We start from the raw sequence: 12,201 nt of genomic DNA, 5'->3' as shown, positions 1-12,201 counted from the left end.
CCTGCAGCAAGATCCAAAGCACATATTTGCAGCTATGGTTTCGAATCAGAATGTTTGTGGGAACCTTGAAATTACCAAGAGATCAATCAACGGAGGATCTTACCATTGAAGTTTCCCACACGCGCGGGTCCTTTGGACCTTCCACTGGTGCTCTCTCTGCCACATAATTAGTCAATCTGGTGGAAATCCACGTCGGCTGGGGTGAGAACTCACTTGGGAACCAGCGCAACATCGGATTGATTGTCATCGATCGTCCACCGACCTCTGTTTCTTCGGAAAAACACACCTTTGATTCCCCAACCCCTGGAAAATTGTTGCAAATAAGATTGCATCCTTCCAGTGCTGTATGGTGAGTCGCTTTCGACCCCTGGGGACAGAAGGGTGCTAAAAGTAGATTCGGACTGTGGTGAAACTTGGTCATTCTACAGGTGTCTTATATCAGGCAAAACTCTCGGCAGGCCCTGTTTCCCAAAAAGTATACACTGATGATGATAAAATCTTTACATCGCTTCGCCGATGCAGAATAAGAAATTTGCCTGCAAATGAAGCTACTCGGGCGTTGCATGATGGCAACGGTGAGCAACGTTTGCCAAGGACGGCCGATGGCTTGCATTTTGCCGACACTCCCCATTGACGATGATCGATTATGATCAGTTCGTCCACATGAAACCGGCGAGCACCCTGCTTGACATCTTCTTCCAGGCGGAGGAGAGCCGCAACTCGGATGGGCGATGAATCCACTCAGATGGATCCAAGACCACTTGAGAGCGATCCGCCGGACCCACTGAACTCGGACTTTGCCGCACCACTACCAATATACGCTACATCGGCCATCTTCTCTTCTGAAGTTTGCCGAGCTGTCGAATCAAGATTACTCGCCGGCATATTATGTTCCAGAAGTACATTTGCTTGCTGATCCCCCTCTCACTCGCCGGTTTCGTGGCCGACCGCAAGCATGTCATCGCCATCGCCTCCTCCCGCCCGGCCCTATCGGTCGAAGCGTCACCGGCCCTGCGATCAATGCCGGTCCCGAAAATTGGGTTGCCAGACAGATACGGGTCTGCCATGCCAGCGATGCCGAGCTGCCAAGCTTGAATGCACCTTCGATAACCCACCGCCGAAACGGGCACGTCTCTCGGAGTCACTATCGATTGTCTCGCCAATCATCGATGAAGTGCCGTTGCCCTCACAAAGCGGGTGTATTCTGGGAGAAGGTCCGTATCACGCTCGATCGGCCTCTACAAGTGTCGAACCCCCCCTTCCCATTGCTTGACCTCGGCCAAGGCCATGGGCCATCGCCAGGGTCTGGGACATTATTGGGCAGTCGCCCACCAACCCAGTTCGTGCAAAGTATCGACCAGCTGATTCACGGGCACGCACAATTATTCGGTGCGTCGGCAGAGTCCGACCCCTGGCTACTGAGACATTGCCGCTTCGATGAGTCTGGGATGAAGTTTTTTTACAAAGTACATTACCGCAATGCCGGAGGAGTCCCTACTGCACAGCGAATACCGATCCACTTCATGATTACATCTGATGACCTCTCAGCGCCAATGAAAAAGGAAACCCGAGCAGGCATTGGAGAAGTAACAAGAGAACACCTCAATAGTCTTGTTCCTCCAGAGTATGGACGAAGGCTAGTCGCACTGTAAGTATCGAGCCGGATCTCTCCCGGTTTTATTCAAAGGACTAATTCAGAAATCAAGATTTGTAAAGTACGTGTTTCCTGCGCTTCCGGTCATCTCACGCTCCCAGCTTGGGTTAAGCACGACGTCGTATCAATTACCAGAGCTAGATGCATTGACGAATGTGCCCGTGCTTCTCTTGGCGGCCGTTTACGCATCTGCGTTCCCATTTGTTGCCCATGATGATTATCTCTGTGTGTTAAATATGTACCACACATCTCCAGTACAAAGTCTTTGGCGCATGGTGTATGAGAGCATATCAGAGGAGATCCACAGCCCTCGCCTTGCAGTGTTACAAGCTGCTTTGCTTTATGCCCACCAGAAACCACTTGGTGACGCACAGTATACGACCGCCGAAACTCCATTCCTGTGGTCTTTTGTGGGTCAGCTTGTCGGCTTGGCCTGTTCGCTCGGCGTTCACATTGAATGTCGCATGTGGGGAATTCCGGCATGGGAAAAACGTCTGCGGCGTCGTTTATGGTGGGCTGTTTACGCCGAAGACAAATGGCGCAGCTTGCTGATGGGGCGGCCCCCGTATATTCACCCAGACGAGTGGGACGTAAGTGAATTGGACGAGGGTGATTTCCTGGTAGGTCCTCGGCAAGGATTTTCTACCTGTTCCTGTGATACCGAAATACCGTTTCGGTATCTAGTGAACTTGGCCAGGATCGCCGACGAAATACACGAAACATTCTAGTGAGTCATAGTCTCCACTTTTTGAACCAAACAGATCACTAAGTATCTTGTGCAGCACCTTAAGAGCTTCTCAGATCTTGAACGCAAACTTTGAATCTTCGGGCGAGCTCGGCCGGGCTCTCTTGGAGAAACTAAATTCGTGGTACTCGTCTTTGCCTGAGAGTTTCCGCCTGCCAAATTGGAGCAAGTCGGTCAGTGGCCTAGCACCGTATCCGACTTCGATACATTTTGCCTACCTGTTACTCATCGTCTATGTGTACCGTGCAATGCTTCGACCAATGGCACGCTCGTCCAGCCCTCCGATAATATTTGATCTGGAGGAAATGGCCACTTCGCCATTGCCAGTGGATGACTCCACACTAGATTTCACGGACATATCTACACTTGGATCTTTGCCTGAGATTGCTATGCCGGATGTACATGGTACTGGAGAGATAACTTTGCATGCAGCCGAGAAATGCGCCACGATCTTGGTGAATTTCACGAGAAGACTGACTCCTAGTGATTTCACCGGTTTCTGGTATTCCTGTGAGTATATGACGGTACTTCCATTAATGATGTGCCCCTCTTTGCTAACTCTACCGAAGGGTCTCGGATTGGTTTTGCGACCGTTTCGAACTTTTTGATGTTATTGCTTGTGCAAGCTCCGAATGTTGCCCATGCAATCCGGGGGAAGCAATTAGTAGAGTCATGGTTGCAAGTCTTGCGGTGCCAGAGTCAAAGCTTCCCCCTAGTGAAACTTGGTCTGGCTCGTTTAGATGCTTTGCACTGGGCAGGACTCGCGGAAACTTTTGTTCTCCCCTCACATGTGCAACAAGTGATAGCTAATGCAGACGACCGCAGGTCCATGGGATAGAAGTATCGCAATGATTTTCGTCAACGCAGGAAGGTCTGCGCCACACCTCTTGCCTCCTATGTTGGTTCTTTCGCGCAGAAAACCCTTGCTGAAAAAGGTCGCGTATCTTCCCACCTGCGAAACACCTACTCCCTAGGAAGTTCGTGGTGTTAAAAGACGGGACCTCAACCTTAGTTTATCTCCGATCTCGCGAAATGCGATTTATCTTCCGTCTGCCGTCACGATCGGGATTCCCCGCATCTTTTATCCCGTATCAACCCACATTCCACGTTCCATCTTCTTCCCGTGCCCACTGTACACAAATATTGCCGATCGCCATGTAACGCTGCAATCGATGCCCCTTGCGTGAACGTATATAAAGAGGAGAAGATCTCTCATTTGGCAATATGGATCACGATGAAGTGGCCCTTTTGTTTTCTAGCGCCTGCAGCTGTGGCTCTGCAGACCTTGCCCCCGATTCAATTCATTAGGGTTCCGAGCTCGGGTGGATTCTCTCTTGCATCCACAGAACGTGTTATCTATGTCGAGAAGGGGTTTTCTGACTGGAAAGATCAGCATGGCCTAACTTTGGTTCCACCCTCGGTATTTCAGTTTGCGGGACTATTCCGTGATGATCTCCAGGAACTCACCAACAGTACCTGGGACATTCGAACCGCGCAGGAATTTCCAGAACACGCATCAGGAATATTTCTTGGTCGCTCACCAGCGCAAAATCATCTGACCTATGAGGATGGCACAACTTCAGAAGAGGGGTACGAAATCGTGGTCCAAAATGACCGTGTTTCTATCCTGGGTTCAGGCGCGCGAGGAATGTGGTGGGGAACTCGGACACTGCTGCAACAACTCGTTCTGAACTCGCATTCAATCCCGGCTGGTCGTGCGCAAGATGCACCCGCTTACGCGACGAGAGGCTTCATGTTGGATGCCGGTCGGAAATGGTATTCTTTGGATTACTTGAAAGACCTTTGCACCTACGCCTCATTGTTCAAACTATCCGAATTTCATTACCATGCAACGGACAACTACCCTCTGTCACGAGGACCGAATATGACCTGGAACGATGTGTACTCCCAATTTTCTCTCAGGCCGGAGAACCCGGAGCTTATGCCCCTAGTTCAACGAATCAATGAGACTCTATCGCGATCCGAGTTTGATGACTTTCAGCGTCACTGTGCTCTGCGAGGAATTACGGTGATTCCGGAGATTGAAGCCCCAGGGCATTGTCTATCGGTGACTAAATGGAAGCCAGAGTTGGCCTTGCACCAACAGGATCTACTCAACCTGTCACACCCAGAAACAATTCCACTCGTCAAATCAATCTGGACGGAATTTCTTCCTTGGTTCCATACCAAGGAGGTTCACATTGGCGCCGATGAATACGACGCCACGTTAGCCGATGACTACATCGGTTTCGTCAATGAGATGTCTCGATTCATCTATCAGACCCACCAAAAGAGCATTCGGATCTGGGGCACCTACGAGCCATCCAAGTCTCGGTCAATTGACCGAAACATTACCATACAGCATTGGCAGTACGGACAGTCGGATCCTGTACAGCTGGCTCAAACTGGATACCGCATCATTAACTCTGAAGACTGGTGGGCTTATCTGTCGTTGAAGAACGATCATGTTCCCATCACACCAGCTCCCTATCCTCAGTTCTTTAATAATTCCCGTGTTTTGGATTTCGCCGACATCGAAGGTTGGCAGTGGACCCCACAGCTCTTCAATCCAGTGAACAAGACAGAGCAGCCCGACTCAAAAGCTGTGCGGGGTGCCACTATGGCGGCATGGAATGACAATGGGCCGGATGCAACTACACAGCTAGAGGCGTATTATGCGATCCGAAATGGTATCCCTGTTGTTGGATCACGCGCATGGTCAGGGACCCGCGGACCTAGACTTTCTGTGTCTACCCTGGACGACTCTATTGCGCGACTAACAGCACATGCTATTGGTCAAAACTTGGACCGAAAAATCTTCCGAGAGTCAGCGCAACCTCTCGATCCAGTTTTCTCATGGAGCAAACCTCAGGCGGACCCCTCCCGGCAGGGCTATCCGATAGGACTGGGCAGCAAGGGAATGAATTATACCTTGCGATTGGATGTCACCGGTCCCTTTACCATTGAGTCAACCGATACTACTCTTTCTTTGTCTGAAGATGGCCAGTTAATCTTTACCGCTGACGGATGGCCATATCCTCTTCGTTCCGTTGCAGAGACCGATGGATTTGACTCGGCTAAGCCTGGGAGAATCTGGGCAAACATGACCAGCTCGAACCACAAGGTCGTCGAGGTGCCTAGGGATGCCCATATCACTATCACTACAGATGAAGTCTCCGGCAGCCGTGTATGGATCGATGGTTATTTCGTAGGGCGCTTCGAGGTTTTCGTGTATGGTGGTCATAACGAGAATTTCTCATGGAGCCAAATGGCCTTTGTAGCCCCGCTCGATGCCGTTCATGGGACAGGGTTACAGAGCATGACACTTGAAGGTTCTCCCTGATCAACTGTATTCTCACTGCTCTATATCAGCTGAATCACCTCAGTGCTTAGCTCTGCGAGAATTATTTCACACACAACATGCCTCTTATATCAAGTATGCGCCCACTTGAACTTCAAAGAGCCAAAAATCTAGTCACTTGTTGCAAATTAAGCAAACGATAAACGAGCGAGCTTGGTTGTGCAAAGGATCACCTGCATTCTAAGTCAATGACCTAAAATCATGTACAGGGCTAGAGATAAAGCGAACATCTGCTCAACATATTATAGATCAAACCGAGTTCGATCATTTTGTCAATCTCGGCAAAGCCATCATCGCCAGTCTTGGTGTTCCCTTCTTGAAATATGATAAACCCTGAAGAGGCTTCAGCGACCCAAGCTCTCTCTGCATTCTATTAAGACACAAAACGATAGACAGGTGGTATATATCAATTGTGGGGGTAGAAAGTGACTTGGTCAGCAAAGTCGCATGCCTCCTGTGCAAGGATTGCAGAGCAAGAGTTGCGCTGCCAAGAAGCTCGTCATCAGAACACATTCGTCCCGAGCATAGCTTGGCATCCTAGGCGTAATACCCGAGCTGAGAGTCCGCATTCTCGGCGTGAGTCATAGCCCGCATAGTGACCGATGTACTAATGATCGGAGGTACAATGCATGATAGCGGCCTGCCTAAGGCGCATCCTGCAGGCGCTGATGCAAACTATCGGGCTTGGCCCTTACTCAGCGGCACTACCTGCAACGTTCCCCCTCTTCTTGGATGGTCTTGGAAGGTGGTTTATCCGGGTAAGAAGGATGCTTCTGCTCGCGCTCATTAACCATCAGGACTATTTTGAGGGCCACAGAAACCATCACCGAGCCGAGGAATGATTTGACGTCGTTCGATAGCAGCCTTCAACGTGTCAAATCAAACTCGCTCCCTTGGTTTTCTTCGCGGGGTTCATTCAACTTGTCAATGGACCGAGAAAAAGACGTGTTCATCAGCCTAGCAGCGTTCCTGAACGACGAAGTTCAATCTCTTCACGCCGACTTGCTTCTCTTCACTTGCTGCTTAACTTCCGGGTTAATTGATAGCACGATATACAATGGTGCGAATCGCTCCGAACTGCTTTGATGGAGTGCTAACTTGCGTAGCCTACAATACTTTTGTGTCAATGCAGACAGGTGAGACGCAAGTCCCTTGCAAAGACTGGCGCCTGAGATATGATAAGCTGACAGTTCGTGCTGCGTCATAGGGAATACTATCTTTGTCGGACTGGGCGCATCGAACCAGAATCCACGCCCATACGGATGGGCTCGGTCTCTGACATCCATTGGATGTTTCACCGTGGGATGCTTCCTCTTCGCATGGCTGAATCGTGCTGTAGGGGCACAGCGGCGCGGATCCTTGATGCTATCATTCCTCATCCAGGCCAGTATCATCCTGATCACTGCCAGTTTGATTCAAACTGGTGTTGTCTCGAGTAAGCTGGACAGCCAGTCGCAAGGAACAACGCACTGGAGCCAAGAGGTCCCCATCGTTCTCCTTAGCCTTCAATCGGCGGGTCAGATCGTTGCGAGCCGCGCCTTGGGTTTCAATGAAATCCCAACCGTGGTGATCACGAGTCTTTTGTGTGATCTGATGTCGGATCCCAAGCTCTTTCTGTTACGAAACGAAAAGCGCGATCGACGCGTCGTAGCCTTCATTTTGACCTTGATTGGTGCCATCGTCGGCGGTTGGGTCACGAAGGCTACCGGCGAGATCGCGCCCACCCTCTGGTTGTCAGCAGGTATCAAGCTAGCCGTAGTGATCGCATGGGGTTTCTGGAAAACCGGTTCATAAATCGCCCAATGTGTTGTTACGCGGCTGGGTTGGGAACAAATTGTCGAGACGAAGGCGCGGGTCTTTGTTGCTTGGTTCTTGTGGTACTCAAAATGGTTCAGTCGATATGCTTGCCCTAGAGAGGGATCGGAATAGAACACAGTGGCTTGCTCTACTAGCATGCACCTCGCTAGGATGATGCTCTTGGCCAATATCATGAAGATCGAGTATACAATCCGGACCTGTGAACAAGTTGAGTTGAGTCAGCGACTCGCCATCAGCAACCAAGTTCGAGTGATTTTGACCGTATTTGATTTTCCAGGATTTGAATTCTTGTTGAAGTTGTACAACTTCGCGTAGGTGATTGATATTTTAAAGTTTTCGAGCACATGAATGCATCGCTTGCGGTCTCCTTTGATGGCCTATCTTCCCAGTCACGATCTGTCAGATCCATTCATGAGTCATAGTAGACCTTTGGATGCAATAGCGTACAATTGCCGAGTTTCATCAACTGAGGCCCTTAATGACCGAGCAATCGCTGACAAGGGTCAAGGATCAGATTTCTGGTTTATATTCAAAAGGGCAAAGAGTCTGGAGCCACACTTTTGATTGGTGGTGAACATCTAGGCGAAGAGGGCTATTTTGTGCAACACACAGCCTTTGCGGATGTGGCCGACGACGCGAAAATAATGAGTGAAGAGATCTTCGGTCCCGTGGCAGTAAGTGACTTTGGTCCATCTGAATCCTACAGAAATGTACATCCTAACGAGGTCGCCCAGGGCATTGCCAGTATTCTACTGAGGAGGAAGTCATCGCAAAAGCCAATTACTCTCATCACGGTCTGCGTGCTGCTATTTTTACCAACGATGTAAAATGAGCGTATCGAGTATCCAGGGAGCTTGAGTGCGGCCAGATAACTGTTAATACGTGGGCAATGTCCGCACCAAACGGAACGTTTGGTGGGATGAAGGTGAGCCGATTTGGAAGGGACATGAAGCCTTGGAGGGCTGGACAACGAAGAAAGCAGTCAAGTACCATATTTTTCCGCGCCTTTGATGAGACTATACGCCCTAAGAAGAGATTATAATTGCTTTGATACTGAAGCAGATTATTCTCAATTGGTGGGGAGTGGAATAGGGTGCATCTTGTGAAACACGTTCTTCGGATCGTATTTGAGTTTGACGGTCTGCAGACGTGGTAGATTTGCTCCATAGATATTTGGGACCACAGAGTCTCCAGCTGAGATCTGATTAATACGTGGGTTGACGAACCGTTGCTGAGGAAAGCTCAACTTACGTTCGGCATAGTTAATGTATTGTGGTACAATTTGACCTTGCGAGTCGTCCTTAGCTCTCGCATCCAGTTCAATCTTCCATTTTGACCGAATCTCTCGTGCCCAAGACCGGTGATCTTGATCCTTCATCGAATCTGTCCAACGTAAGAAATGATACCATTCTGAGTGGAATTGCGACTGGAAAGTGCTGTGTCAGTCAACGGGACGTCGCAGATCTTTCGCATATCGATGAACTCGAGAATGATCGCAGACGCTGCCAGGTCGGAATCTTCCTCGATCTTGCTGAGTAGGTCATTGAAAATTGACCGAACAAATTTTGGGTCCAGTGGAGGCTCATAAAACACGTCTTTGAATGATTTGCGATCACCATACATCGCCTGGGCATTTTGTAGCGTGTTCACCACGGGGTAAGGAACCATATCAAGCGTGTTCAGAACTGGATCCAGAGCCGTGAAAGCAGCAAAGCGTTTCTGTCCCTCTTCCCGAGTCCCGTTATAGAAGCAGATGACAATAATGATGGGGCCGGAGACATCAGGTGCGTGGGGCGAAGATGCTCATCGCACCAGAGCGTGGATCGGGATTTGCTAGAGTGACATTCAGCTGCTCTACCACGACCTCCAGCTTTTCGACGGGAAACCCCAGTAGACCCGTATAAACGGGATCTTTCTGGACATATGCCCGATAAGTGAAGTCCACCACGACACCAAAATTGTATCCTGCGCCTTGCAGTCCCTAAAACAAGTCAAGATGGTCGATCACAGATGCAGTCACAACATTGCCATCGGCGAGGACCACCGTAGCAGAGAGCAGGTTGTCGATAGTCAACCCGTACTGTCCACTTAACCAACCATATCCGCCTCCCAGCGTCAAACCTCCGACACCGGTGTGATTCACGGTTCCTCCTACCGTCACAAGTCCAGAAGCTGCCCCGGCTTCGTCGACTTCCTTCCAGGTCGCGCCACCCTGAGCAGTAATCGTCTTCGCTGGTCAACTGTGACTTGATTCATGCCTGAAAGATCAATCACCAAGCCACCCTCACTGGAACTGGTACCGGCAGTCGAGTGTCCCCCGCCCTTGACGGCTATTTCGACTCCGTGATCTTGCGCCCACAGCAAAGCCGCCCGAATGTCTACGGGGTCTACTGGCTGAACCACGACGCCCTATTCCAGTCATTAGTCAGAGGGTGTATATCTGCGCTTTTTCTTCCTACCGCATGTTTCATTCCAGTATCCGACCATCGAATCAGACTCTTTTTGTATCCTGAAGAGTCGGGCGTATGAAGTGTCGCGGTCGCCAATTGACTGCGAAGGGCGTTGATAGTAGAAGCCCTGATAGGGCCCATTTTGGTTTCGAAGGAAGAAGAAGCAGCTGGCAGGACCGCTCACTTACCCCGACGTCTGTTATTTCGAACGATGCGGGGAGAGGGGTTCTCGGACCCGCTACACAGTGCCGCGACCGGGCACCAGTGGTATGGCACGGCTTTGCAAGTCTTGACTACGAGATAAGCATAGCTTCTGGATGATGCTTAATATCTTAGATGCCGAACCCGGAAGCTGCTTCTTCTGACGCAGCAGGGTTGAGACACGTCGATCTTCAACAGTACCCGATTTCTCTGTCACAAAAATTCCCTATCACAGAATTCAAGGTCCAGGGAACCTGCCTAAAACCAATAAACAAGCCGCAGAGCTACTTGGGAGACTGCTGGGAATACATGGAATACAGCTCTGGATACCATCGTTGTCCCACATCGGGGTGACTCAAGATGCGGTTTCTTAGATGCGCCTCCCCAAACTATTCTGTCGTCAGAATCTTTCATATAGCAGAGCATGAGAATCCTTACGCAGGCATAAAGAGGTGACATGAATTCACTCGGGACATCGATCGCGCGCTTCTTGTGGTTGTCCGCGGTGGGAATGGAGGACACAATGTGAGCGGCCGATTCCTTCAATGTATCCAAAGTCAGGTCCAACCGAACTCCGAGGAAATAGGGAATACTGTAACGTGTCCTGGATGTAGGTGCCTTTGAGACTTGTGTTAGTGGTTACGCAAATAACGATGCAGAAGACACCAATCTTACGACGACACGGTGAGTGGTAGCGGCACAGGCGCCTCCTGTGATAGCCTCAAATCCTTGTTGTATATTGATCACAAGGCTTCCATCGACTGGAGGAACATCCACCCATTCACCGTTCTTGTTGAGGACCTGCAGTCCGCCCGATTCATCCTGTGAAAGAAACGTGAACAGGCCTGCAGAATCCTTGTGCGGGCCAACGCCTTGGGACCCGGGCGCGGATTGCGGATATTTAACAAACTTCAGTCGACTCATGTTACCTCTGAACTGGTCAAAAGTATTGGCAGGCAGGCATAGGCATTCCGCGACTAGATGCACAAAGCTCTGTGCTAGCTCATCGATGGCAGCGAAATATTCCTCAACGAGTGTTTGCACGCCAGGATAGTCCGGGTACTAGGTCTTGTTGTCAGAGTCATGTCCGAACTAATGTAGACCAAATGGCGCACCTGGTTGGACCCTTCAAGTCGTTGCCAGAATGGATCCTGACTTGACCAGACCTTCATTCCTGGGGTGCCAAAGTCAAATTGCTTTGGCAATTAGCTTCAACTCAGTATACATTTACATGGGGAGCCTTGGATCGATTACCTCGCGGAGATCAGTCCTGGCTGCTGTTGTTTCAGCGCCGAGCCTAGTATATCCAAGAAAGGACGGAGATTTGATCATGTTGCATTTCTCTTTAACCTCTGATGGTAGTGCAAACAGGGCTGGCAGTGCCTCGTGGGCTCGACGAAAAAGATCCTATAATATGGTCAATCCAATTTTCAGCGGAGAGCACCGCGTCGTTCGTTTGTCGTACCTCCAAACCAGTATCGGTCAGATAGAGAAATCCCACCACGAAGATGGCCTCACGAAGTTTTAAAAGCTCGTCATCCTTGGTACTGGGGTCTTTAAGACGGGAAAAATCAACCTTGGGCACCGTTGAAAAGGTTTCCACCATATCGAATCGATCGCAATTCGCCTTAGTTAACGTGCAATTGGTGGCGCCACGGAGAGGACGTGAAACTGGCACTAACGTGGTTGGATAGAGTCAACGGCTGTAAGTGAGCACATATAGATGCACCCGATTTTTGACGTTTAGACCTGGCCTCGTCTCCAAACCCTTTCCTAGTTGATGTGCAATGAGTATTGCCCCTTCACGCGGGGTCGGGGTCCGGGTCAGTCTACATCCCGTCTAGGGGCGCAGATTACTCAGCTATTGCCGCATTAGACCGTGGACCAATCTCTCATTTCGAGCAGGTATGAAAAGAGTGCCTTGACATATTCATAGGCACTACATACTTCTCACCGCAAGGATAAGATAGAG

At 50.0% G+C, this 12,201-nt stretch overlaps 5 protein-coding genes across 5 annotated transcripts; 3 read left to right on the top strand and 2 right to left on the bottom strand.

Moving 5' to 3' along the window:
• Positions 1 to 1,890: 1,890 nt before the first annotated feature.
• Positions 1,891 to 2,382, top strand: N7477_004183 (fungal specific transcription factor domain-containing protein; the record flags this gene model as incomplete). The annotated part of the gene is made up of 1 exon (XM_056965846.1): positions 1,891 to 2,382. One exon carries the CDS (start codon positions 1,891 to 1,893, stop codon positions 2,380 to 2,382), a length of 492 nt encoding a protein of 163 aa, XP_056825799.1.
• Positions 2,383 to 3,633: 1,251 nt separating this feature from the next.
• On the top strand, positions 3,634 to 5,742 carry N7477_004182 (beta-N-acetylhexosaminidase; the record flags this gene model as incomplete). Its single annotated transcript, XM_056965845.1, has 1 exon — positions 3,634 to 5,742. The coding sequence occupies one exon, from the start codon at positions 3,634 to 3,636 to the stop codon at positions 5,740 to 5,742; it is 2,109 nt and encodes a 702-aa protein (XP_056825798.1).
• A 945-nt stretch (positions 5,743 to 6,687) lies between these two features.
• Positions 6,688 to 7,554, top strand: N7477_004181 (YoaK family protein; the record flags this gene model as incomplete). The annotated part of the gene is made up of 3 exons (XM_056965844.1): positions 6,688 to 6,820; positions 6,867 to 6,896; positions 6,968 to 7,554. The coding sequence occupies 3 exons, from the start codon at positions 6,688 to 6,690 to the stop codon at positions 7,552 to 7,554; spliced, it is 750 nt and encodes a 249-aa protein (XP_056825797.1).
• Positions 7,555 to 8,647: 1,093 nt separating this feature from the next.
• N7477_004180 (FAD-binding oxidoreductase) lies at positions 8,648 to 10,169 on the bottom strand (the record flags this gene model as incomplete). Its single annotated transcript, XM_056965843.1, is given in 7 exon segments — positions 8,648 to 8,772; positions 8,830 to 8,950; positions 8,971 to 9,380; positions 9,391 to 9,559; positions 9,587 to 9,805; positions 9,826 to 9,987; positions 10,038 to 10,169. The coding sequence occupies 7 exon segments, from the start codon at positions 10,167 to 10,169 to the stop codon at positions 8,648 to 8,650; spliced, it is 1,338 nt and encodes a 445-aa protein (XP_056825796.1).
• A 344-nt stretch (positions 10,170 to 10,513) lies between these two features.
• Positions 10,514 to 11,835, bottom strand: N7477_004179 (isopenicillin N synthase family dioxygenase; the record flags this gene model as incomplete). Its single annotated transcript, XM_056965842.1, has 6 exons — positions 10,514 to 10,618; positions 10,668 to 10,847; positions 10,905 to 11,291; positions 11,345 to 11,425; positions 11,484 to 11,636; positions 11,695 to 11,835. The coding sequence occupies 6 exons, from the start codon at positions 11,833 to 11,835 to the stop codon at positions 10,514 to 10,516; spliced, it is 1,047 nt and encodes a 348-aa protein (XP_056825795.1).
• Positions 11,836 to 12,201: the final 366 nt, after the last annotated feature.

This window comes from Penicillium maclennaniae, assembly GCF_028827695.1.
Source record: "Penicillium maclennaniae strain IBT 15551 chromosome Unknown utg000003l:1.0-5670915.0:1.0-5674809.0, whole genome shotgun sequence".
NCBI lineage: Eukaryota > Fungi > Ascomycota > Eurotiomycetes > Eurotiales > Aspergillaceae > Penicillium > Penicillium maclennaniae.
Note: the sequence above shows the minus strand (reverse complement) of the source record. Positions and strands in the feature narration are given on the sequence as shown.